Source organism: Leuciscus leuciscus, assembly GCF_965113295.1.
Source record: "Leuciscus leuciscus genome assembly, chromosome: 13".
NCBI lineage: Eukaryota > Metazoa > Chordata > Actinopteri > Cypriniformes > Leuciscidae > Leuciscus > Leuciscus leuciscus.
Genome location: NC_138737.1, coordinates 17,217,232 through 17,244,097, shown reverse-complemented (window position 1 = coordinate 17,244,097; position 26,866 = coordinate 17,217,232). Strand labels below are relative to the sequence as shown.

General features: G+C 37.5%; 2 protein-coding genes across 6 annotated transcripts in view; both read right to left on the bottom strand.

The window, feature by feature from the left end:
• Nucleotides 1-9,685: 9,685 nt before the first annotated feature.
• Nucleotides 9,686-11,444, bottom strand: atoh1a (atonal bHLH transcription factor 1a). The gene has a single exon (XM_082189116.1). The coding sequence runs from the start codon at nucleotides 11,185-11,187 to the stop codon at nucleotides 10,309-10,311; it is 879 nt and encodes a 292-aa protein (XP_082045242.1). The 5' UTR covers nucleotides 11,188-11,444; the 3' UTR covers nucleotides 9,686-10,308.
• Nucleotides 11,445-14,010: 2,566 nt separating this feature from the next.
• Nucleotides 14,011-26,866, bottom strand: part of grid2 (glutamate receptor, ionotropic, delta 2) — a 438,477-nt gene continuing 425,621 nt past the window's right edge. The window contains exons 15-17 of one of the 5 annotated variants that reach the window (XM_082188355.1): nucleotides 25,344-25,584; nucleotides 19,357-19,578; nucleotides 16,692-16,832 (exon numbers count right to left, since the gene is read on the bottom strand). In XM_082188355.1, coding sequence (XP_082044481.1) covers nucleotides 19,396-19,578; nucleotides 25,344-25,584 — 424 coding nt within the window. In that variant the 3' untranslated portion in view covers nucleotides 16,692-16,832; nucleotides 19,357-19,395. Of the gene's footprint in view, nucleotides 16,833-19,356; nucleotides 19,579-19,750; nucleotides 19,819-25,343; nucleotides 25,585-26,866 lie in introns of those variants that run through there. The other 4 variants (XR_014211127.1, XR_014211128.1, XM_082188353.1 and 1 more) reach the window with 4 other exon arrangements.

Sequence of the window (26,866 nt, the reverse complement as noted above, 5' to 3'; positions counted from 1 at the left end):
AAACCCACACAGGAGGCTCTTAGATGGGCTTTACACCACAAATCCAATCATTCTCAGTGTCTCCCCCTGTAATCTATATAAGTCAAAGCATTCACCACTAGTTTTAAAGAAAGAATTGCCCCTCATGTTCTGAGGTGTGACTGGAAAAAGGGCCTCCAGCGCTACAAGAGCCAATTTTTTTACCTCAACCATTCACTACCACAGCCTCTCGTTCATCGGAAGGGGAACAGCACGCTGGACGTAACTCAACCCATGAGGAAGTCGACAAAAAGGATAAACGCCCCTACAGTTTAGGTGTTTCCTATACATATGCACACACATCCATATCCTCACAATGAATGTAACTGATGCTCAAAGGGCATTGACCGTCAATATAATTGGCCTCACCATTGTGTATCTTTGAATGAGACGGTTACCCAAGAAGCCTCATGTTGGTGTAGGTACGTCCACTTTGAACATTTTGCAGACACAAAAGGGCAGCCACAGGAGAAACAAAGATGTGAAGAATCACCACTGCTCTTTCAGTTTCTTTTCACGGCATGCTGAAAGACTCTGAGATGGGTTAGACAAGGATAGCTAACAAATGGCTAATCCATCCATTTTTTTTCTGCAGATTCTTTGCAAATAAAATGATATAGCATTAAATATCTTTCAAAAAGGAATATTCCAGGTTCAATACAAATTAAGATAAATCAACAGCAGTTGTGACACTGTTGATTACCATAAAAATGGATTTCAAACAAATAAATGGTTTGCAGTGAGGCACTTACAAAAGAAGTGAATGGGGCCAGTCCTTAGGCACTGTTTTATATACACTGTTTCAATAGACACAAAACATAAACAATAAGTTTTAACATAATCTGCTATGTAAAATTATATCCAATTTCACAACTTTTTTGCCTTAAAATGACCATACAGATGAATAGAACAATTATATTATAGGCCTATATCTTAAATAATTTAACAGAAGAATTAATCTGGGTGATTTTATACAATTATAAGCTTCACATTTTTAAATAGGCGGCATTCACTTCCATTGCAAGTGCTTCAACTTAACTTTAAATCTGATTTTTTATTATTATTATCAACATTATGCAACAAATGCTGTTGATTGAGTTGAACCTGGAATATTATGTTAAGTGCATTCGTATCTGTTGCATATGTTCAGCAGATACTTATACCAATGTTTTCAAACACTTTTTCAAAACTGTGTGAACATCATTTTTTTGTGGTCAAGAGCATTCATGAATAACATTATCTATGATTCCACAAGAATAATCCTGGTTATCTAGGTTACATTGATACGCATCATCAGAGACTGCAGACTTAGTGTTCACAGGAAGCCTATGCATTATTCATACCTCTTATTCATCGGCTCATGTGACGTTTTCTATTATTTTCTCCCCTTGCTTAGATAACAATCTTTTTTTTTAAAAGGCCACAAAGCTTTTTTTAACCATGTAGTTGTGGTACACGCACAGGTGTATGCGTATCTATCAACAACGCCCCCTAATACATTACTTGATGTTAATATTTTATAGAGTTGTCTCCATAAGCTGACATCTAAATGCTAACAGTTACCTGGCACAAGTCTGTCAGATCAGTGTTTACATAGTCGAGAATGATTCTCTCTGCACTAACATGTTACAGTGAATTTTTTCTCCATTTCTCATTCACTTTCTGCACTTGCATTAAAGTTGTCTTTTTTCCTCTCTTTTGAATGCCTTGTTCACCTCACCCCCACATGCCCTCTTCTATCTTTTTCTGTCTTGCTCTATGGTTGTTGCTACTGTCTCGAAGCAGATGGAGAGTACGGCCCAGTTTTAGCTTTTGTTCCAATGTCCCCAGAGAGTCCGGGCCCTTTCCTTGGCTCCTCCCACTCCCCTTATCTCCAATGAACTTTAGGAACCACACTTTTCAACTAAGCATAGGAATGAGCATGCGCTCGGCTTGCAGTTTACATTGTTGTACTCACTTTTTAACACTTTACCTGTTCAGTGTGCATGCCTGATGTTCTGAAATATGTACGTCTAGCCCTGAATGAAGAGGAGGTTGATCTTCATGGTGGAGGTTCTTCATAATCTGTCCATCATTTTGAAGAATGGTTGAAGAACTATAGAAGAGCAAAAGCAAACTATTCCCCAGCACCTCACACACAAACACACTAGGGGGAAATAAAGTGCAATATAATTCAAAGTTTTAGAGTACATAAAGCTGAAAAAGTCACTTAACTATGCTCTTCCTACATTTTCTGTCATTGTCAAACAAAAACAGTCAACGTGTATGCAGCGGGTTAGAGACCATCATTGTGAAGTTGAGAAAGGTCCAGCCTTTTCTGTCTCCTTAACATGTTAACCGTATCAAGAAACATTGTGTTGCCATAACTCTCTTAGAATTTACATCGAATATAGCCTATATGTTGGTTTCGTAAGTTACTATGAATGTTTAAAAGAAGTTGAAAAGCAACACGACAGAACCATTGCGCGCGAGCCTCTCAGATTCAATGCGCCCGCGCATTGCATAAGAAATTAAGCGGTATTTGTTTATGTTTTTCCTTCAACGCTCTACCTCAATATTTAATGAGGTGTGAAACCTCAACTCAGGCAGGCTCCCAGCTGTTGTCAGGAATACTCCATGAGTAAAACGAAAAAAGACGTTGGTGTCACCGATGCTGTGGTAGCCTATAGGGCACGCGAGGGTCAACTGACAGTTATAAAAACAAGTATCCACTCAACACTCGACAAATGTAAAGAGGTGTTCGATCATTTAAAAGTTAAACAACAACAACAACAACAACCATTTCGTATCTGTAGCATAACAGTATTTTCCCTTTTTTAATCTATTATTTATTAATTAAAACAAGCAAAAGATTTAGACGAAATGCACCATAAAATTATTGCATAATAATCACCTTCCTCTTTCAAACCACAATAGGGCTGATATTGCTGATGTAGGCTAATTCGAATCAGTAAAAAATGGTCCAGAAGTATAGTAGCCTATATAGCCTATATACAAACAGGGTTGTTTTTTATACATTTTAATGAGATATAAGGACAAAGGTTTTCTGCAAAACGCAATCATTTTCCACCAAAGGCGAAAAAAAAAGAAAAAGAAAAAAACATTCGTAAATAATGAGAAGACGGGACCATAGTATAAAAAAAAGGTGTAAAGGCTATAAAATTGCCTTCGTGGGAGACCTGGTATAAAGGTACACGTTGTTGTGTCAAATTGAATAACTAACTAACATTATGTAGCCTATTAATATAAAGTAGATATTAAAAGTGCTCTCTTCCTCATTTTCCAGTGGCTCGTTTATATCTGCTCTATTATCACATATTGAATGTTGCATGCAAGTAGGCTACACTGTGAACCTGTCAGTTCTAAGTTTCTTAAAGGAGCACAACTTAATAAAACTAACAATATAACTGCAGAGCCCCTTAAAAGCATAACTATTTTATAACTTTTAAGCGTATCGACATGTTCCAAGGTAATCATTTTTTTTTGTGTTGAGCAGACCGGACATATGGTGAAAGCTTAGTTCAGCACGACTGAACCTGACAGGTCCTGTAAGTTGTAACTATGCACTTATCTTGCCAATTACAGATCTAAGTGATAGGCTACTTTAAGAAATGATCAGACAGTCTCCGTCGTATAATACCGTACCCTGTTATGTAAAGCGGGGAAGAAACATGTAGGCTAAATGGAAACAGACAGTTTTACGCTTAAGAATAATATTATTAAATTCACCTGCTAAATGCAGGTGATAAACTTTTCGCCTAGTTTGTTAAGCATCAGCTATCTACTCCAAAAGGCGCGTGGTCGCGAAATCTGAGCGCGTTTGTCGTTTGAGGGACGCATGTAACAGGACGGCACAGATGGTCGCGCGGTTCACTAGAAGATAAAGGTATTATGGATAAGGTTGTGAATAATTTAGAGTTCTGAGCGTGTGCATGATATTCCCTATTATTCTCGATGTTAATCTGGATAGGGATCGCAGACACATGGCTCAAGTGATTGGTTAAACGCAGGGGTGGAGACACAAAAAAAGCAGGTACGCAGCGCCCACTTTCATTAATAATTCCTGAGCAATTCCAGTGAAGTCTTTCAAGGGAACGGACAAAAAAAGTTTTGGAAAATTACGTATCCCTTCTATTCCTAAAGGAACTGTGTCAGTAGCTTATACAATTTACAATGTGCGTGACTCGTAAGTGTAATAATGTTGAAAGAATAAACATGCCCTATTCTATATTTAAATGAGAGGATCAAAATAAGCTTTTGTAAAAATAGACCAATTCACTTGGGGTAAATTAGGTTTTAAAATGATAAATGTTGTTCATAAATACAAGTGTAAATGTTTTTATTATTATTAAACATGTAGCCTATTTTAGAGGTCTCACTGTTAAAACGTATGATCAATAACTCATGACAACATGTTTTTTTGCATTGCTTTAACTCATCAAAATAAGTTAAGTAATTTTCAACTTTTTTATAAATTATACAAGATTCAACTAATTTGTTAAGTCAGTTTAATGTAGGCTAATTTATGTTGAAATTACTTAAACATCCAAGTTGATTGTAGCCTACTTAAAAAGTAAGGCAACAACTTTTTTTCTTTGGCTGCAGTGCTGTAGCAATTTTTGTTTTATAAAAACAACAACAACAAAAGAAGGCTATATGTAAGTTCCCTTTTAGTTTAAGATAATTATACGAGTTAGCGTGTTTGTGTGTATGGTGTAGCCTACTACGTCAGCATGTGTACTTTGGTGCGTGCTGGCGGGCGTGTGAGCGCGTGTGTGGCAGACTCACTGAGCGAGTGTATAGTCTCTCGAGTCAGGTCCTGTGGGACTCCACTCAGTGCGCTCACCAGCTGACAGCGCGTGCTTCCAGGAGGACACCCAACACCACTTGACACGGGTCGGCCAGCAATTTTGTAAAAAATAATAAACGCTTCAATTACAGTTAAAACAATTTATTCAATACCCAGCTAACACACGACGTCGCAGTTACGTAATTTATTCGTACTTTTTGGTAATTTCATGACTTACCAACTGACAACGTAACTACAACGTCGTATGCTCGGAATTTCATTACCATCATATTACCAAACCACAACGTCGTCAGTACGTCGTCCTAACGTTATAAGATAACCAACTACGTTCCAGATACGTACTCTATTCGTAATAACTTGGTAATTTCATGACTTACTGGCAACGGAACTGCAACGTCACGGGCCCGTAATTTCATTACCATCTTATCAGACTGCATTTCTATGAAATATTTTATTTGTTTAAATTGTTTGTTTAGTATTCTGTACGTTTGAAATACGTTCATTCTATTCAAGTAAGGTTATAATTCTAGATGTTTATGTTTGTAAATGTTGCGTGGCTTTGACGTTTTAATGGGCGTGCGCGTGAACCTTCGAGTCGCCCTCAAACACTGGAGAGGAGATGAGTTGCCATGGAAACGGCGCGTCATCGACCGCCCCACTGACTGCAACTGCTGCAACTGACAAAGCGGCAGAACTCCGTCTCTCGCTGTTGTTTTCACTGCTTTCAGGTGAGTTTAGTCTCTAAAATCACACAAATAATACACACAACTGTTCTTGACACTTCTCTTACTTGTAATTGACACGCTTCTGTTGAATATTTGCTTTATAGAAATGGTTTAGTGTCTTCGGAAAAAGTCCGTTAGCATCTCAACCGTTTTCAGAAGAGATAACGTTATGCTAACTTCATAGCTTGAGCTTTTGATATGAAAGTTTAGGATTTTAATCACATTTTATGGGTAGATAAGAGGTTTTGATAGTTTTGTAAAAAATAAGTTAGTTTGGAAGTGAGCTAATTTATTTAACATATACGTATTTAACATAAACGTACTCGATGACGTCACTTAACGTTACAACTTACATGGAGTGTGAAAATTGGCTGAAACTTAGCTCAATGGTAAACACAAATTGATAAAACTAGTTCTGTGATTTCAGGAGCAACAAAATAATCCTTCTACAACAGAGGGGAAGCTTCACGACTTCAATATTTCTGAAGAAAGCTGCTGCCAGAGAAGTTGGAAACAGGTGAAGTGAGGAAGCTCATTAAATAACTTCATATCCATTTTCTCACAATATTTTGTCACCTATTGTATATCACCATGCATCTGTTATTTTAAATTCTCATATTTACATTTACATTTATTTGTTTAATTTATTTTAAGAAAGTTTTGACATCCAAACTTAAGTGACACTGTATGAGCAACATGAATAAGTGAATAAGTAAAACTAAAACCATAGATGAAACATTTAAGATTATTATCAGTGTTGAAAACAGCAGTGCTGCTTCATATTTTTGTGTTTTTCAGGGTTATTTGATGAATGAAAGAAAAAAAAGCATCATTTATTTGAAACAGAAATCTTTACTCTCTCTTCAGGTCAATTTAATGCATCCTTTCTGAATAAAATATTTTTTTTGTTTTTTTTTTTACTCTATTGAACCCAAACTTTTGAACAGTAGTGTATATGTTGGGTCTATTTAACAATGAATCCTGGAGAGAGAAAAAAGAAAATGGATTAAACTTTTACATTGGTTTACACAAAAAGATTAATCAGCACAACTGTTTTCAACATTGATAATACTCAGAAATGTTTAGGACGTTTGCATTGTAAGAATGTATAGTATTCAAATATTAAAATGCTGACTCGTTAGGCCATGTGTTCTTTTTAAAATCAGATGATTTCCTATTAATTCAATAGAATGTAAGGGAATAACTCTAGAATAACCTTCCTGATAATGTTTGGGGCCCAGAAACACTATCCTAATTTAAATCTAGATTAAAGACACATCTCTTTAGCCAAGCATTCAATTAACACATCTCATAATCTTGCACTATACGTGATGAAATAGTAAAAAGTGCACATGACCATCTTTTGCCTGAAATAATATGAACAGCAGCAATGCTAATCTTTCTCCTGTTGTCTCCCTGTTTCTATCTCAGGATGCTCAGCATATTTGACTAGAGATTACAGCAGCTCCAGTTCGGATCCATCCTCACTTGGGAAGACTTCTAATGACATCAACACTCTTGAAGACAATGTGTTTAAACAATTTTCAGATGTTAAATGATATTTTAAAGTGTTTAAACTAATTTAAGTTTTTATGTCAGGTGGTACAGCAAAAATATTATGTATTGTAGTTGTACCACCTGACATGGAAAGTGTACCACCAACCTACCCATACTTGAAATTAGCAGTTTTTATCAGTATTTGAGAGAGCTCCACAAACTTTTTCACTCTGCCAAAGAGATCAGTTAGGCTCCTCTGGATGATGCATTATCATGTTTACTGTTATTACCTTGTAAATTCATAATAACATTTGAGAATATACAAATGGCTGGACAAAGGTTTCTCAATTATCTCAACAGCTTTAAAACTACTGATATGTATAAAAAACAATTATATGAAAGGCTTCAAACCTAAAATGATGGCATAGTTTTTTTTTGTTATTATTAAGACACCATTTTAAATTGTTTTCTTAATCTGTTTATTTGTTCGGACAGTTGCACCACCACCTGACATTTTAGGAGTTTAATGCTGCCTTCAGGAATAATCATAAATAGGCCTAGTTTCCTAGTTAAAAAAAAGAAAGGGACATTGTAATTATGACTTCAGAAGAAGAAAAACAAAATATGTATTATTAAATGTACAAAAAAAATGATTTCAAACTAAGGTTTTATAGAATATAGTGATACATGTCATTAAGTTATCAAATTATTTTAAAAGGAAATAATGCACTTGCCACAACATAACTTTGTGACAATGTTTAGAAAAATATACAAGTGATTTTTAAACAAAACTGTCTGCTTATACAGATTCTATCTTTCAGTGCTAATTGCTTTTTATATTTAAATGTTAAATGGGAAAACACTCAACTGTTCTTTTTTCTTGCATTTTTCTTTTCTTATTCTTGCTTTGTTATTAGGGCTACCAAAATGAAGACGTGTAGGAGTAGTTTGATGTTCAAGCTTTTGAGGAAAATCTTGTTCATTTAAATGTATAACCTGTTTGCAAACTGTTTTTGCTGTTTGTGCTTTGTTCTATAGTAAATGAACTAAATCAACCAAATTCTGAGTCTGTATATCGTTCATATGTCGTTGAAAAAGTCTCTAAAATAGTTTTGGGCCAATGAGGACAAGTTAAATTAGACCACTGCATGTCCGCCCATATTATTAAAAACTAAAATGACCAACTGGTTACCAATACACGACTGTCGATCCACAACGTTGCCACGACGTCGCCGTTACCTGCTGACAACGTTACAAAGTTACGTTGTAGCAACGTATCTGGGAATTTCACTTTTCCGGTTGCCACGACGTAACTAATTACGTCGCCACGACGAAAGTTTGGTCACCAGATTACGTTGCAGTTACGTAACAGTCACGTATTTGTGTTAGCTGGGTAAACATGAGGTTATGCATAGATAAGAAGCGGTTTAAACAATTAAAATGCTTTCATACGCAAAATCAAATAGTTCATAATGTTTGTCATGGCTCGAGGGTAGAGAAGCTGACAGTTGGCATAGCCTACTGTGCACGCGTTAAGAAAACCGTAATGTTTGTGCTAAACGTCTTTAGAGAAGTGTTTTCAAACTCTGAGCAAATGAAAAGATTAACGTTGAAACTAATTTACAAGAAAATCTAATTTAGAGTGACAGCACAAAAACAGCGCATGCTCTACAATAGTTAGGGTTTCTCATTAAAGCAGGTTGTTGATGCTTATATTTTGCACGATTCGTACGAATTAAATCATACGAATTTATACGAAATCGCAATCGTAAAACTTTTTCTCATGAGTTCGGGTTGGCCAAACGACGAAAACACAAACAATATTAGGATATTAACTTAAAGAGGACGTTTACATTTTATTTAAAAAAATATCTTGATTACAATTCCACAAGAAAAACATTTTCAAAAATATTTTTGAAACCAGCATTAGAATGAACAAGCTAAAGAATGAAAAGATGAACTGACATTATGAGCTAATGGCATTATCAGTTGAATTCGTTTTTTCTTTAATTATAGGTGTCACTGCATATTAAGTGTGTTGAAGTGTACAGCTCTATAATGGTATTACAGTCCTACAGTAGCATATCTAATGGTTATGATTTCGTGTAAATAACACTTAAAATCAAAGGTTCCGATAATAACCAACATGGGTTCACAGCCTGATGCCATTAAGAACCTTTTTAAGTTCCATAAATAACTTTATTCTCTAGTTCTAAAATCAAGTTGTTGTGCTTTAAAGAACTCAACCAATACTCTGATATGTATTGGTTAGGTACAATTAAAAACATTCTCTAAAGAAAAAATAACCAACTTGATAAAGAGCCTAAATGTTTCTTGTTTCACTGAACTCGCCAAAATATAAACACTTAAATTAAAGGTTTATTTTTATAACCATGTTTTGATAGTTGTAATGATTAAATGTCACATCACTTCCAACTGAAGTGTTCCAATTATAAATGATAACATTTGTAAAATATAACATACATTTAGACCTTTTGTTGCAATGTACATATTAAAATGATTTAAACAATAAGATCTAGACATGTTATGAGATATAATGAAAAACTGATAGGATATAAGTGAATTAAAGAGAGATAGAGATAATAGAGATAACTCAAAAAGACATGAGACATAATCATGTTAAATTTTCATTTTTATTTCTATAATAAAACAAAACATACGAGTAGCAAAATTCCAATGTAAGGCAAAAATTTACAAGGCAAACGAAAATAAATAGCTTAGGCTACTTCAGCTACAGAAGCAGAAAACAACTTTGCATTGAAATCAAATATTAAAAAGAACGGATGTACAAAATCTAATGGCTATATTAAATATATTCGTCAAATTGGCATTACTTCTACATAAACACAATTTCTTGTTCCACGACAAAAGAATGTTTCTCAAGCCTATGGCCCGTTTTTAAAGTGCACGTAAACTTTAGAAGTTGCAAATTCTTACAGGGTTCAAAATCAATCGTATCCATGAAATAGGCCCATGACAATCTTTTCTGAATAATAAACAGTTTCAAAAACTTTCAAGGAAGACAGTTTTATGCATGACATTCGAGCCCATGGCACTGCTGCACGCGGCAGTTCACATGGCGTAGGGGTCTGGTCAATGTCACGAGAAGGCAACTAAATCTATTGGCGTCAGACACAACAACATCATTGTCAAAAGATCGTACAACAAATGGATAAATAAAGCAACCCATTACAAAGCCCAAATATACGATTGACGGACAGTCCAGAAGTGTGTTTTTTAAAAAGCGCGGTGCTTGGGCAGTTTCAGTTCCGAGAGCTCGTCTTCGCTCTGCAACTCCAAGTGCGCTTCGTCAGAGTCACTGAAGTGCGAGTGAGGGGAGAACTCTCCGTCGCTCCGGTTCGACCGAGGCGAGTCCTTGCTGGCCTCCGAACCGGACTTGCTCGTTCCAGAAGGCGATTGAAGCTCTTGCTCCATGAAAGAGGCGAATGTTCCATCATCGTACTGGTACGGGTAACCCGCGCCCGTGCCTCTCCGACAGGCGCTCGGTGATCCTCTGGGAGAGCGGTCCTCCTCGAACCCCTTGGCAGGCAGCAAGTCGCAGTTTGGCGGGTCGGCTTTAGCACCAGGGCCCTGAAGCAAGTCGGACAGGGCGTTGATGTAGATCTGGGCCATCTGTAGGGTTTCGTATTTGGAGAGCTTCTTGTCGTCATCGAAGGCTGGGATGACACTGCGCAGCGCGTCAAATGCGTGGTTCAATCCGTGCATCCTTCGCCTCTCCCGGGCATTGGCAGCCACTCGCCTCTGTTTCTGCACGCCGTTGGTCGCTTTGCTGGACGGGGCCCGCTGTCTGCCCTCATCTGCACCCACAGCTCCTTTAAGCCGGCAGAGCTCGCGTACTTTGACAGGACTCTTGCTGCTCTTCCTGAAGTTGGAAGCAGAGGACACGCCTTCCGAGCTCGAGCCGGGCGAGTGCAGCAGGTATTCGGCGTGTGCCGCGCAGGTGCCAGCCTGCACGGGAGCCAGCCAGGCGCGTGGGTCACTGCTGGCCATGAGTGCCAAAGCTGGTGGGTACTCGCGCTGCTCCCCCCGCCCCAAGCTTGGATGCTGGACGTCGAGTTCAACCACCTCCCTTGTCTCCGTGCTCATTCCATCCATTTTGTTGTTTTGTGCTTTTTGGAGGAAAGTGGGTGGCTATGGATATGGGAACGGGGTTTTTGCCGTGGAGGATTTCTCTTCTTACACCTGTAGTGAACAGGATTTCTTTACTGATGTCTCAGAGCGACTCGTCGGTTTTAAAAGCGGCACGCGCCGGGGAGCCCCCCTTCCCAAGCTGGTCGCGTGGCGCTTTGACCAATAAGAGCACGCGGGGCAGGCGCGTGTAGGCGACCAATGAGAAGTCGCAGCAAACCCGAGAGAGGTTATTATGCCCAAACTTTCTTTCTTTTCTTTTTTTTTTGTGTGATAATGTAGCGCTTCAAGCCTGTTTAACTACAGAATTATTATCACAATGGGTCGTCCCACAGGACGTAGGCCTACTCAGAATCTTAGGGACTGAATGAAGTTTTGTGGAAAGCCACCTTACAAGTTAGGCCTACGTTTAGGAAATTAGAGTAGGCCTTTAATACAAAAAAAAGAAATAAAAAAAGAAATAAAAAAGTTGTCTCGACAGTCTGAAATGCGAAAGGGGTTATCAAAATTATTTGACGACACCGCGTACTTTGAAACCAGCTTGGTTTATTAAATTCAACTGAATTTAGTCACGTTTCTTAAATTATGCCCAAACCTCAATAAGAAAACAAACCCGATGACCTAGGCTACACTGCTTTGACAGGCATTTTCTCTGTCTTCATGTAGGCCTATATTGTCCCATGAAATGAAAGAAACATGCATCATTTTGTATTTTGCATATTTTAGTCAATGAAATGTAATAAGTTAGGCCTATTAGAAAGTTATTTACAAATGTTTCTCTAACTTAATGCCTATTTATTTATTAGTTTACGGAATAATAGCCTATATAATATAGGCTAATCGTGCTTATAGCCTAATCGTACATGATGTAGCCTAATAATTATATAAATTAATAAATAATAAATGTAGGTGTGCTACTTCTCTCAGTTATGCAAAAATCAGTTATGCAACATAAACATCAAATAAAGTGCAATAATTAGTTATATTGGTGCCCATAAGACATTCAAGCAATGAGTGTTATACCAGATTGAGTTTCGTTTCTTTTTTGAACAAGTTCAAAACCTTTTGATCCGATTTAAGGAACGCCCTTTTAGCAAAAGAGCTTCCCAAAGATCAGAAACTTGATCTGGAGGCGCGACAGTCCTTTGCTGTCACGAGCTTTAGAAAGAGAGCAAGCGCAGAAGGGGCAGCAAGATTAATAATAATAATAATAATAATAGGCAACTAATTAGGTAATTTTCGTTGAATTATAGATGACACTTTAATTATTGTAGGCTACTTTAAAATAAATAAAGTAGGCCTACAAAAGCCAATAAAATAATGGAATAGGCCTAATGCATAAATATCGTGAAACTAAGAAAAGGCATTATCAGGAGTGAAACCATGTAACGTGGATAAATGTGCAGAGAGAAAACCGTGCATTGTTAAACAAACTTTGTGACATAGGCTACAGCTGCGCTCCCTGGTTAGTCACCGAAACAAGTATGAAACGCAGTGATGCACATGACCTTAATTCCGGTTTTCTGGCATTAAAAAGTCCACATTCATCTTTTTACATTTATTCATGAATTCATAGAGTGCAGAGGCTTGCGGACTGGCGCCTGAGCTCACCCCAACTGGAGCCTCATCCAGGCGGCTTGTGTGTCTTGGAATAGGTCCTAAAGCAAACAACAGGTTGGGATTGCTGCCGTCGATTATTAAAGTGTCCCAGGGACAATAGCGACTCAATGTTCCATTCGACACGCCTGAAGAACTCTTTGGAAAAAGGGCACAAAATGTGTCTCGATGGGGGCTTCCACCGCGATCGAGTCTGCGTGCTGCTTTCTTCATTCCTGTCTCCCGGGAAACCCAGAGATATCGCGTGCTTGATAAAAGTCGATAAAAGACATCATAGGGTTCCAACACGAATAATAATAATAATAATAATAATTAATATAAAATTAATTTCAGCCACAGCAAGCTACTAAAGTAATTGTTTGAAACATGTAACAAATTAATTCATTATTTCTTATATATGTAATAAATAATTGTACATAGATAAAATGTAATAATTTGGATTAAATTCAGACTTTAAGGGACTTTCATTGTTCAGTAATTAAACCCCCTGATACCACATTTAAAAGTGTGAAACTGAATCCACAAGCGTTTAATTTTTAGGTGTTTTCCATAATACATGAAACAAATAAGACTTCTGATTTTCTAAATATCAGAACAGGTGCACACTTAAATGCATCTATTTTTAAAAATCTTTTGAAAAGGCATCAAAGGCGACATCTAGTGGACGTGCAATGCATTTACTGTAAATCAAGTGGTATATTTTTTGAGAATGAATTTGAAGATGAATTTCACCTCAATTATCAAAATACAAACAGCCGTTTTACTACAGTTCGTCATACAATAAAACATTCGACACCTTGTATTTGAGTGAAAGCCTGTCCAATGTAATTCTCTAATTTGATTTAGCACAAGCTATCCTCTTTTTTCCATAGGCCTGCACTGTAAAAATTTGTATTATCAATACACTGACAACATATGTGTTTACATTACTTTAAAATAAGTTAAGACATTTTCAACTTTTTTTTATTTTGATAAATTACACAAGATTAAACTCAAGTCAGTTTAATATAATTTAAGTTGAAATGACTTAAACATCCAAGTTGATTTTACTTAAAAATTTAAGGCAGCAATATTTTTTTTTAGAGTGTAAATGCAGCATAAAATGTCTGGAATTGCACATCACTCCTTGTACATGAGCTACAGATCTCGACTGCATGCCAGCCTTCACAGGTGCTATATGTGCTGTAAGTGTAAAACTTTTTATCATTATAAGATGAAAAAAGACCATGTTGGTGCATCAGGGTGTTTGGTAAAAAGTGTAACATTAAACAACACATACAAATAAATAACATAAACAGAATCGCATACAAGAACTTGGCCTACTATATCTGGAACATGATGATAGGTTCAGGGTCAGACTTGTGGCGACAAACTCTCCAAGCACTAGAGCATGACTTGAAACGCTGTGGTGCCTTTCACTTTGACCTGTAGTGCATGAATCTGGTTCACAAAGTCAAAAGCCAAATTTGGCTAACCTTTGACCACATCCTTCATTGTGTTCAAAGCATCAGCTCATCCTGAGGTGGAAGGGATAAAGTAGAACAGCGTTACTCTTCACATACAGCATTTCGAGACATTTCTGATGATACAGACAACACAACAAAAACCACTGTAGAAAACATGTTTATTAGACAAATTATACACAGAAAGCTTTGCCACTTGTAACAGAGGCCTCAGTTTGTTCCATTTGAATAATATGCAACACATACAACAAAATAGGCCTATATTAAATACTGTACATTATAATCAGTTGAAAATGATGTAATCCTGTACAATTCTATGTATGAAATTAAAAATGTTACAGGCATAGCAGGTTTTGCATGCTTCTTTTACGGGGGAAAAAAACCTTGCCTCCTTTTGAAAGATTCGGAAATCAAAATGGAATGAAGTCGAATGAGAATGTCTTCCCGCCAGAGAAACCGTGGAGAACTCCTTGTAATGTGATAGTGGCTTACTGAGCTTTACAGACTCAGATATTATACTCTATATCATCTTTAAATCCAACAAAAAAAAAAGTATCTGCATGTAAAATATACACTTTAATGTCTCTTCATTTACTCTAAATAAAAATCTTTAAACTGATACTAAATAAAATTGCTCCTATAGTCTTTCATTAATCATATCTTAAGAAAAGTACATCTAGAATGCTTGCGTCAAAACACTGTTGCCGTTTCCTACACACAACATTTGCGAATTAGTCAGAGGATAACAAACTGAAAGCTCATTCTAAACAACTAACATTAGTAAATATTAATACAGTTTATGTTAGTGAAAAGGATTGGTTTGTTTTTTTGTCCTCAAAAGGTGTATTTTTTCTTTTAAAACTTACCACACCTCAATGGCCTTGTTTAAACAATTAGCACTTTAAAAAAAAGTTAGATAAATATTACCCCTTAACATTTACGAAATGAAATAGAAAGATATTTCAAATAACCCCTCAAAAGTCACCACTGTATCAGCGTCTTCAAATGGCGTAGTAATAGGTTGAGGACTGACACTTGAAAAGTAAAAAAAGCCCCGTCTCCTAAGGCTCGTGTTAAGAATTCCTTTTAAAAACTCTCTCACTCTTTGATTTCCAAAATCTATGACGCACAGCCGCGAGATTGTGGCATATACAATGAAGCTATTCTACAGAATGTTTTTTGTCGAATCCTGGAGTACGGCTACAGAAGTGAATACAAACTCTTAATGGTTTAATGGTGCAAATCAATGAAAGATGATGGCACTGAAGCAATCTCAAAACTAATCATAAAAAAAAAAGAGAAAACTAAAACTACAGACAGTTCTGAACATTTATTTTGTTGTTAAAACTCTCTGACCAGACACATTCCACGCATTAAAGATTTGTTATACTTAAAGTCAGTAAGAGACATTTAGTAGCATTTGTTTCATCCCTCCCTATGGTACAATAATGTTTATTATTTTTTATTTCAAGTTCAATCGAGTCTTTTCCACAGAGTGTCCATTTAAAGACTCAAAGTAGATCTCGACTTCAGGGAGAAGGCAGAGAGGATGAGAGGTCCTTAGAAACACAGTCACTTACTGTGAGGCTTCCGAGAAAAGCAGGTTATTTTCTCTCAGTTTAGCAGCGCCTTGTCGAACGCTTCAGCTAGAGGGAGCACTGAACATTAACAGAGCGCTGAGATGAAGCACAATTCAGTCGATGAGTTGACAAGATTCTTCTAAACTGAGTTATTGCAGATCAGGGAAACACTAGGCAGTCTTTTTTGAAAAAAAAAAACGAACAAAAAACAACCCAAAACAAAAAGGTAAACATACCATCATTGCAACATTTGATAGTCTTTTTTTTTTCTCTCCCCACAAAATCGAATGTGGCAAACAAAAGGCAAATTCATTTAGTTCACAGAGAAAATCTCCCGACAAACCACAATGACAATAATGATCATTTTATTCCATCCTCGTCCTGCCGACGAGTTCAGTCGGGACAAGCAAGCTCCATCGCCAAGAGCAAAAGTCAAGAGAAAACGACAACCAAAAAGGAACATTTGTATTTACATATATCTCTTTTTTTGTTTCGAACTCGCAGGCACAGGAACTCCTGCAGTCTATATGGAGGTGCCCCTGTCCGGGTCGTTGCCGTAGCTAAAGTTGGGGGCCGGGGTGGGCTGATACGGGATGCTGGACATTGTCTTGACGGGGCTGCGAAAGAAGCCGCCGTTGGGGGCTCGCTGCCGGAAGGGCCCCCCAGTCCGGTGGTCCTGCACGGCCCCAAAGGCGAAGCCGGCTGCGGCTTTGGCCGACAGGCTGCGGCTGAGAGTCTGGATCTGCTCAGGGATGAAGGTGGTGGTGGTGATGTGCGTGTTGCGGAAGTCGCTGATCTGCTCCAGGGCCTGCCGGGCGGCCGGGAGGGAGTCCATGTCCAGGGGCGTCAGGTCGATGGAGGAGGTGGAGAACTGTTTGTGGGGGCTCTCATCGTCCGTGCACAAGCTGTTAACCCGGTGATGAAGGTGCTCCAGGTCGATCTCCTTATCGTCCTAGAGGAGGGAAAACGGGAGGAGGAAAGCGGAGTGGGGAAAATAAGGAAGGAGAGAAGAACAGGAGGAGGAGCGAAGGTTGTTATAGGATCAGAAGAGAAAAGAGGTGTAAAGTGAAGTGAAGGGGTGTGTATTCATAAGAGCAGATAGAGAGTGGGATGGTATAGTGAAGTGGGACAGCACAAGGTGGTTAACAGGGAAACGGATAGGGGCGGTGAAGTAGGAAGGGAGTTAGTGAGCAAATGAGATGTGAAGGAAGTGTTTCGGATGCAGATGGGAAAAAGAAAATTTGGAAGAAGGTTGAGGGCGGATATTGATGAAGAATTAGCAGGCCCAATGAGGTTTTAGTGTTTGCATGGAAAGCAAGACAGAGAAAGAGGGGGGGGGAGGTACAAAAAGGGAAACATACTGAGCTTCGGTAATGAAAACACAGTCTTAACTAGGACTGTCCTTGGACTTTCATCAACATTAATGTCGTGTGACAGATGGATCTTTGGATATGCAGATACAGTCTACAAAACCTTTCCACTTTCAAGCCATCTGAAACCACGGTTGTGACAAAACTGTAGCTTATCTAGTATATAATAAGTTTAACTAACATAACTACTATAAAATATGTAGATTGCTTTAAAGAACTCACGAGGTGACGTGGGCTGACATTGTGGCTGCAGGGAGCTCAGAGATAAAATGGCCTCTGGTTTGGACCAGCATAAAGCACTAGTTGATTCCAGCCACCAGTGGCAGGCAGCGTGGCCCTGAGTAAAGAGGGGTGGTGGGGGAACCTGGTCGGGCCGAGGGGGGCGGGAGGTTCGTAGGTACCTGTCCTACCACCATGGTGGAGGAAGGCGGTATAATAGGGGTGAAAGTGTGAAGGGAAGAGGAATGTGGGAAGGCTGTTACATGTGCTGTTTTGTTGACCTAAATAGGGACCTTGTGCTTCTCAAAATACTTTGGTGTGTTTGAAGATAATAAATAACCTTACACTTTTCTTTTTGGGGTATGGTGAGACTGCCTTATGAGTCTAAACCTATGCATTTTATCTTGAGATTTATTCACTACCAGAAAATGTTTTGCAAAAATGGTATCTTTAGGGATACAACAGCTTGTCACTGCAACACCCTTAAAGGGACAATTTGGTGTTTTATCAAGCCCTAAAAAGAGCAGTTTAGTACCTCAGAGTAGTAATATGTAGGCCTATCTATAGCCTGTAAACTGTCAGTGTCCCGGTAGTGGGACACTTGGTCCACTTTTTTATCGCCGATTTTCCCTAACACGTATTTTAGTATTCATCATAAATTAGGTCTCATTCGAAAGCTTATATACTCAATATTTTGAAATTGGATTACATTACTACTACTACTTTGAACTTTTATGGGTAAATAAGGTACTTTAAGGGTACTGCCCAAACTTTTGAACCCCTATACGTAGAAGTTGTGCAAATTGTTTTCCTGAGAGTGCAGATATTGATGAAACACTGTTAAATCTTTAAACCAGTGGTTCTTAACAGAGAATAGTGAATAGTGTTCTATAATGGAGCTACAGCAGCTACAGTCTGCATCTGTCCAAGTATGCATGACTGAATGTGTAATTGAATCTCAATCTGAAGGATTATATACACATGCACGTCATCTTTGTCTTCCGGAGCATGTGCACAACGCAAAGGCCAATAGGTATCTATAACATGTAGCCGAGCTACAATCACATTATCTAGGTCTGTTGGTCCGACTTCACAAAAGCCAGATGAGTATGATTCAGTCAGGCTAAAGTGGTTACAGTACAATTTAAAAAGACACATTTTGCTCTAATCTAACTGAAATTAAACTTTTGAAGTCTAAGTACACCCCTCAATTTTATGGAATAAAACATTTGTAATTATTATTATTTATTAATTATGAAGATTTAATTATTAATCAAGAGTTTAAAGCACACACATAATATTGCATTATTATATTTTATAAATTAAGCCATTGGAAGTTTGCTGAGGCCCCCTAGTGGGCCTGATTGAGAAAAACAAAACAAAAATGCTTAAAAAACAAAACATTTTACCTGATGCAATGGCTAATATTATATATATTTTTGTGTCAGGCCCCCTGATTGAGAACCACTGCTTTAATTTATCATTTTATGTGTTGCAATAATTGTATTGAGAATAAATGCTGAATTAGGCACTTAATCTCCATGTGTGGCACCAATCTTAATATTGAACAAGTTTTGGAAACGCCAGCCTGCTGGGCTGCTCCCCTCGTAAGCTACACAGCTCAAATAACTTCCTGTCACGTTTGCACTGTGACTGTTTTTGTATTCTTTTAGCCAATTTTGTCTAGTCACTACGTAGCTTGGAACTAATGGATTGATCTCTGTGGGCTTGAAAAATATTGGTATTGAAAACAGCCGGTATAATTGCATTTCGGGAAATTAATGGTAATGGCCTTCCTTGTAGCACCCAAGTGGATTCTCTTCCAGCAGCAAATGTGCGATTGCTTAAGTCCGTACAAAACTTATCTTTGCGCATTTCATAACCTACGTGGGCTCGAGGCTTGGAGAAGTGTGGAAAGAGTGTAGCTCAGTGCTGGCAGAAGACAGTTCGCGACGGGATGGCGAACGTGTGCCTCAGCTTGGAGTCGAGGGGTGTGGCGCAGCATGCAGGTGACAAATGATTGGAGGAAGGCCTGAGCGTGAGCATGATGTCAGTCTGCGGCTCATGACACGGCTCGTCTTGCCTCACAGACGGTCTGTCTGCCTGTGTCTGTGTGCGTGCGTGAAAGGACATGACCCAACAGATGAAGCAGGCAGATGAGAGGATGGGAAAGAGGTTGTTTTCAGAGAGGTGGGGGAATGAATAGAAAAAGACAACAAACAAACAGTCAGCACACAGATGTTTTTTTCTTTCTTTTTTTTATGTCCAAGGAGCCAGATACCTGGAAGTGTGAGATGGTAAAAATGGCATTTTGCATTTCTCTCCCACCCCTCAACACAGAGTACTTATCTATAAAACAAAATCAACAAAATAAAAGTTGTTTCAGGCTTTGACAGCAGAATAACATGATTGATTTGGTCTTTTCTGAAAAATAACCAAACATTTTCAGAGTAATGACTGACACAGATCGCTGTTTGGCGTTCGGCGGCCTCTGTTAATTATGCGGCCACATGAGGTCTGACTTTCAAATACCTACTACTACTATAGCCACTCTGAACATAATAGGAATAAAAGCAGGCAAAATATATTTTTTTCCTTTTTTTCTTTCTTCTAAGACTGAAAAACAGTTGGTTATTTGAATGCAGACCTCATACCGCGGCCTACAAATGTAGAGGCACCGCAGGACTCCAGACAGCCACAATATCAATGACACAGCAGACATTTGAGGTGAAGAACTTTTCATCATTTGGTTTTTCAGGAATGATTAAAACACAAAGCTTGGCATGTGAAATGGCTTATTCATAAAGCAAAACCTCCAGTTCTCTGGACCGCCTGCTCGTCCTCTCTGGATTGGCAGGTGGTGCGCAATAAAAACATTTGACTTGGGTGGAAAATGGTTATTCATCGCTACGAGGTGGAACTCGTTTTGACGACTTGTCATATCGAATTATTTCTGACCAAATTGCGACACCACAGAAGGAGCCGTGACGGCGAGATCACAGAGAAACAGAGAGAGGAAACACGGACAAACTAACACCATGGCATATGCAATGTGTGTGTTGGTGTGTGTATGCATGTGTGTATGTGTGTGTGTCAGACACAGACACAAGCACAAAGCCATTCTATTGTTCTGATGTGCAATGAACTCAGTGTTAGCCAGTTGTCAAGAAATATCACAAAGAAAAGAGGAAGCAGTTAGGAAGATTTAAGGATGTACCAAGACAGCACTGGGACACACCAAAAAGAAAGTTGCATCATGCTGAAAGATGGAAGAATGTTTTTTAGGATGTGCCAAAATGACATTTAAGACAAAATTGCCTTATGTTATTCAGTATTTTTGCCTTGTTCAAAAATGATCCAAATATCCTTAAAACAAGATAATTTCTTATTATTTTATTGATTTAAAATAAATAAAATAGATTATAATTAATTTATTAATTTAATTTAGTATTTCAATGTAAGTTTATTTTTATTACCACAAATAGTTTTTGTTGTTATAAATCTCTCTAAATGAAGTTATGCATAAAACAACAATTTGCTGAAGGGGGTAATACAAATAAACTTAACTCGTTAAATTATTCTCTGAAAGCATAAATAATTTGACTGGACAACAAGTCAAAAATACGGTAATTTTGCAGTAAAGAAGTCTTAAATTAACTCTGCAATAAACCAAAGAGCTTTAATTGTAAAAGCAAAACATCTGTGAGATGAGTGTGATATGTGCTAATTTTTAGCGTTTGTCTTGCCCTGGTCGCTTTTGGCATTAACACGTCTCGCTCACTGAACCGTGTGTGTGTTAAAATGTGTGCTTATCAGCATGTCTGTGTGAATATTTGTGCAAAGCTCTGCCAAACTTCTACTCTGATGGAACCGTCTGGAAGAGTGCTTCGAGGAATGAGCCCAAATCAGCATGATCCAACCACTGGGGCAGAAAGGAGCGGGGTTCAAGAGTGACTGCCAAAGCGCTCCACCCTACATGAGAGAATCATCTCTGTGCTCAGTGTTACATCTTCAACTACACCACTACATTAGCTAGAATTAATGACTTAGCATGCTTATATACAGTAGAAGGTCCAATGTTAACTTTGAGGCCAATGTTAGGTGAATTTATCAGCTAAAATTAGATTGTATTGCTTTTCATATTTGTATTACCTTTAATTACATATTTGTAATATGACAATGCATATTTGTGACAGTGCAATGTATAGTGCAGCATCATACAAAAAGAATATTATATAATAAATAGTACCGTTCAAAAGTTTGAGGAGGTCAGTAAGATGTTTTTGAAAGAAATTAATACTTTTATTTAGCTAAGACGCATGAAACTGTTCAAAAGTGAGTCAATACATTTATTATGTAACAAAAGATTTCTATTTCAAACTTCTGTTCCTTTCAAAGAATCCTGAAAAACATGTATAATGTTTTAACGTTGCTAATAATAATAAAAAAAAAATTATTTATGCACCAAATCAGCATATTAGAATGATTTCTGAAGGATCATGTGACACTGAATACTGGAGTAATGATGCTGAAAATTCAGCTCTGCCATTATAGGGATAAATAACATTTAAAAATATATTCAAATAGAAAACAGTTATTTTAAATTGTGTGTCACACACACAGTATATATATATATATATATATATATATATTTCACAATATTACTGTTTTTACTGTATTTTGTGATCAAACATGCAGCATTAGTGAGCAAAAGAGACTTATTTCAAAAACATTAAAAAAATCTTACAACCTCAAACTTTATGTATTATTTAATAAGAGGAAAAACACTTAAGGCATCTTAAATAAAGCCCTTATAATAAATTTTTCATGTGCGAAAAAAAGTTGTTAAAAAAATGCCAAGACAGATGATTTCTTTAGTTAGCAGATAGTTTGTCGGTGCTTTAAATCCCTCACATAGTAAGGTCAGACTACTGCTATTGGAATCCAATTCAAACCATGTAAAGTCACAGTTCCCAATAAAGTTCCCGGGCCATTTTAATTCAGTGTTAATTTGGGCCTTGCTTATAAACAAGTACAAATGAGCCATTCAGCTTTTTATGACTTAAATCTGCTAATTGTGGCATGCTGTAATAAAAAAACTAACAGGTTGAAGCTCATCTGCCATTTCTGCAAGGAACATAATTTGTCCATATAAATGTCTGAACATTATGGCCTTCAGAGGAGCAGGGATGAAGGAGAGCCGCTCTTCTCTGTGGGGTCATGAGTGTCCTGCTGCTGCTGCCCCTGACAGATAAAAGCTGCTTCATGGCGGGAGGACGGAAGACAAGAAAAAGCCCCTGACCGCTGATCAAAAGCACTACTTTGTTTTTCAGGTGGAACGCTAGAGATGAAATGCTGTGTTTTTTGGCCTGTGGAGAGTCTGATGACTCAGACCAGAGGGGTGTGAGGAGAGGTCAGGTGTGTATGTCGGGGGGTGGGTGATGGGACTCAATTGGAGTAATGCGGGAGATGGGGGATGTAATATCAGGAAAAAGAACACCCACAATATGACAGCTGCAGAAGATAACAAGGAGCCATAAACTCATCAAATCAAAGAAATGCGTCAAGAGCAACATCACAAAGGTTCATTCACAGCCATATAATGTACTGTCACTGCTACGCCTGTGTTACATTGAAGTGTTGTCATGTGAAATGCAAGCAATGGGTTTATTTGTTAATTAATGTTAACCGGATTCCAACAACAGGCATACAGTTGTAAGAACAAGAAAACAAAGAAAAACAATATGTGCAAACAACACATTAATCTAAACTGATCTTCATGAAATTAGCTATGGGATATAAAAGAAAAATTAGAGCCTTGTCTTAAAGTAATTATCTAGATATATGCAGTTTTTATTGGCACATATATTTTTTAGCACCTGTTTATTTGTTCATTTTTTTCTCAACAGCTCTATTACAGTTAATGTGCTTGGCAGGCTATTGAACAACATTGTGTTCTTTTTGGAGAGCTTTGTTTAAGTGCGCTCTCAGAAACAAATGATTTGAATTACTTTGTCTACTGTTTGTAATGCTGACTATTTCTCATTTTAATCTCTTGTCTTTTTCGTTAATGTTACTAATATCCTTCCAAGGCTTTGATGGCATATGACCGGTATTGATTCTGCTTAACTGTTTGTTCTATGGCAGATAAGTCCACAGGATTTATGTTATCTACAGTAGAAAGCGTCGAACAAACAAAATGCAGTGCGACGTGTCCAGAAGTCCAGAAATGATGGTGTTATTAAGGGGTGTTTGTTAGGTACAAGTTCAAATTGGTTTCGGTTGCCGAGCAATATTGCATCTTGTTGCATTATTACAGAATGATTTGAGGTCACAGGGGTGTTTTATGGCTTAAATACAACAACTTCAAAAGTGAAAATATTCATAATGAAATATTAATAATTATTATTATCATCTTTTGATTTGCGACCATCACATTCCAAATACAAGAGAAAATCATTTGTGAAGTATAAAAGCCATTGTATTATCAAAAACTCAGTATAGCTACAAGGTTATTTAATCTCATTTTTAATGAATATTCATATTATTATTTTATATTCATTGAATTAATATTACTTAATTAAAATGTTATACTTCAGTACCATTTAATATAATATTTAAAAAAAATTACACCAAATATCTGGTAAAAACAGCAGTTAACAGGATATAAACTCTTACCACCCTGTTTTACATTCTTAAAATTTCCGCTGTCCTGCATTGAAGGGTTAGTTCACCCTAAAATGAAAAGTAAGTCATTATTTACTCTACTGGTGTTGTTCGGACTACAAAAGGAGAATACAAAAAAAAAGTCCTGCTCGTGCCCATCCATATAATGGCAGCGAATAGCGACCATCATCAAGCTTTAAAAAAAAATGCAAAAGTATCACAGCATGATCCCATGTGACACGTGTCATATATTCCAAGTGTTCTGGGGGTAAACGATAGGGTTTGATGAAAAACAAACCGAAATTGAATGTATTATTTAATGGAAATCCTTTCCTTGGCCATTGGTCTTCTATGCTCTACTATGAATTCAATGTGACTCTATTAGCGCTGCAGTTCACTCTGACTCGCCCAGAAAAAGCACACAAGTCGTGAGAAATCAAGATTAATACAAACATGAAATGAAATACAATATACTTTCTTCTCTCATGTGAATTTATCTGCTGTGTTTGCCGCAACAAAAAGTTATCGCATTCAAATCTATTGAATGTCATTCTGACTGTCATCAGACAAACGGAGATGTTTAACTCAGTGAAGAAAGTACACAGGTACTTTTGGGGAATTCTCGGCATTGTATTTCATGACACGTTTTTTGGGGCGAGTCGGAGTGAACTGTGGTGCTAACAGTCACATAAATGCGCAGTCAAGCATGGTAGACCCACTGTCAAGGTCAGGATTTCTGTTAAATAATACATTTCTTTTTTGGTTTGTTTTTCACCAAACTGTATCGTTTACCCCCAGAACACTTGAAATATACCTCACGTGTTGCATTCTGTGATACCTTTGCATCTTTTTTTAAAAGCTTGATGCTGGTCGCTATTCACTGTCATTATAGACAAGTGCAAGCTTGACTTTCTTTAATTTCTCCTTTTGTGGTTCAAAAAACAAAGAATGGGCATACTGCATTAGAACAACACCAGGGTGAGTAAATGATGACTTAATTTAATTTTGAGATTAACCATTCCTTTTGAGGGGAAATTTAGGAGCGATATTACTGAACTTGAAGTTCTGTAACTATATTGGATCCTATCTGGTCTTGGGCAGTTGGACAATCTCCATAGTTATTGTATTTAAACATGTTCCACACTCTTCTGTTTATGATAAGCAAATTATCAACCTCATCCCTATTCTTAAGGGTTTAAGACTCTTACCTCCTTCGATGGGACTCTGGAGCCTTTCCTTCGCGTCCACCAGGTTTCCACCGTGGCAATAAGACAGGAGAGCACTACACCAGCTGCTAGTACAAAGAAGACCCCAGCAAAGCTGTGGATGTCCAAGGCGCTGGCACTCTTCCGAGTTCCCACAGGAGAGTACAGGTCACATGGACTATCTCGTGGCCACCACTTCAGCTTCAAGATGTCCATGTCCCCATTCTGCTGAAGCTCTAAGATCCTGGACACAGCAAGAAAACAGACACACATATGGATGATTCTTTATTCGGAGGCACTTTTCAGATTACTTCAAATTATGTCTATGTTACAGCATTAATCCTGGAATAAAGGTCATGAAGAATCCATACCATCACATATTAGGCCAAAACGTATTTCAAGAAGATTTTGGCTGGAAGTGTGATGGTGTGAATTTCTGATATTGTGTGTGATGGTATTTTTTTTGGATGGATGTTTTTTTAGCATTTTGGAAAAACAATTTGACTTGCTAATAAAAGTTACCTAGCAGTTAACTAACAATGAACTTATGAAAACAGTTTTGTTACTGAATTATCATAAATCACAAACTTGTAATAACTTATTGAGGTTCTTGAAATCTCAGTCACAAAATTAATCGTGGTTAATTAATTTAACTCCCAGTTTCTGTTAATAAAAACAAGCCACTTTGTCAGAATTACAACAGAAATACCGAACTATCGTATATCCTATAAATATCCAATAATGGATTGAATATTGAACACTGTCTTGACAAAGGGGACCTACAGGCGAAAAAGGTTGAGAACTATATATATATATATCAATTGTAATTCCAAATGCATGATGACAGCAGTATTGAAGATAGTATTGAATTGAAGATAGTATTGAAAATTTGATTTTCTTGAATATGTGCAAAGCTGAATTTTACTGGTTTTAACTTATACAGTATGAAGCGTGGAGGCAGAAGCTCAAAATAAGAATATTCAGGCAATTCCCTCTCTTTTTAAAAAGAGGAAAAAGTAAGAGACCCATAACATCCACTATAATCAACCATCTAAAAGTAGTGTATTTCTATTCAAAATTACAGAAGACAGAAAAGTTCCCCTATAAAGTCGGCTAAAGTAAGACAAATATGAATCTTCTTTTGATAACTGAAGACCTGCACTCCATGTCTGGACATTTACTACTGGCCTAAATATATGCATGATTATGCACAATTTTATTGTGTGTCGCATTACAGAAATGGACTGTGTTATGAATTGAAATTGAATGTCAGATTGCTTCATTCTTACACATTAATTGAGCCACTGAGATCTGTGTAACACCCTATAAATAACTCAGAATGGTCCCAGTCTGTTCAATGGCATCTGTTGCTGCAGTGATTTACTTTTTTCCCCAACACCAGGGGGCAGTGTCTCCTCAGAAATAATGTCATCTTCCTCACCATAAAGAATGAGTGTGTTCTGATGTAGTGATGGCAGTTTGTACTAATGCCAGTCCAGCGGCTGCAAATGAATGATAATGAATAC

Excerpts from the sequence above, each read along its gene's own strand:
- atoh1a (XM_082189116.1), bottom strand. The coding sequence starts at position 11,187 with ATGGATGGAATGAGCACGGAGACAAGGGAGGTGGTTGAACTCGACGTC.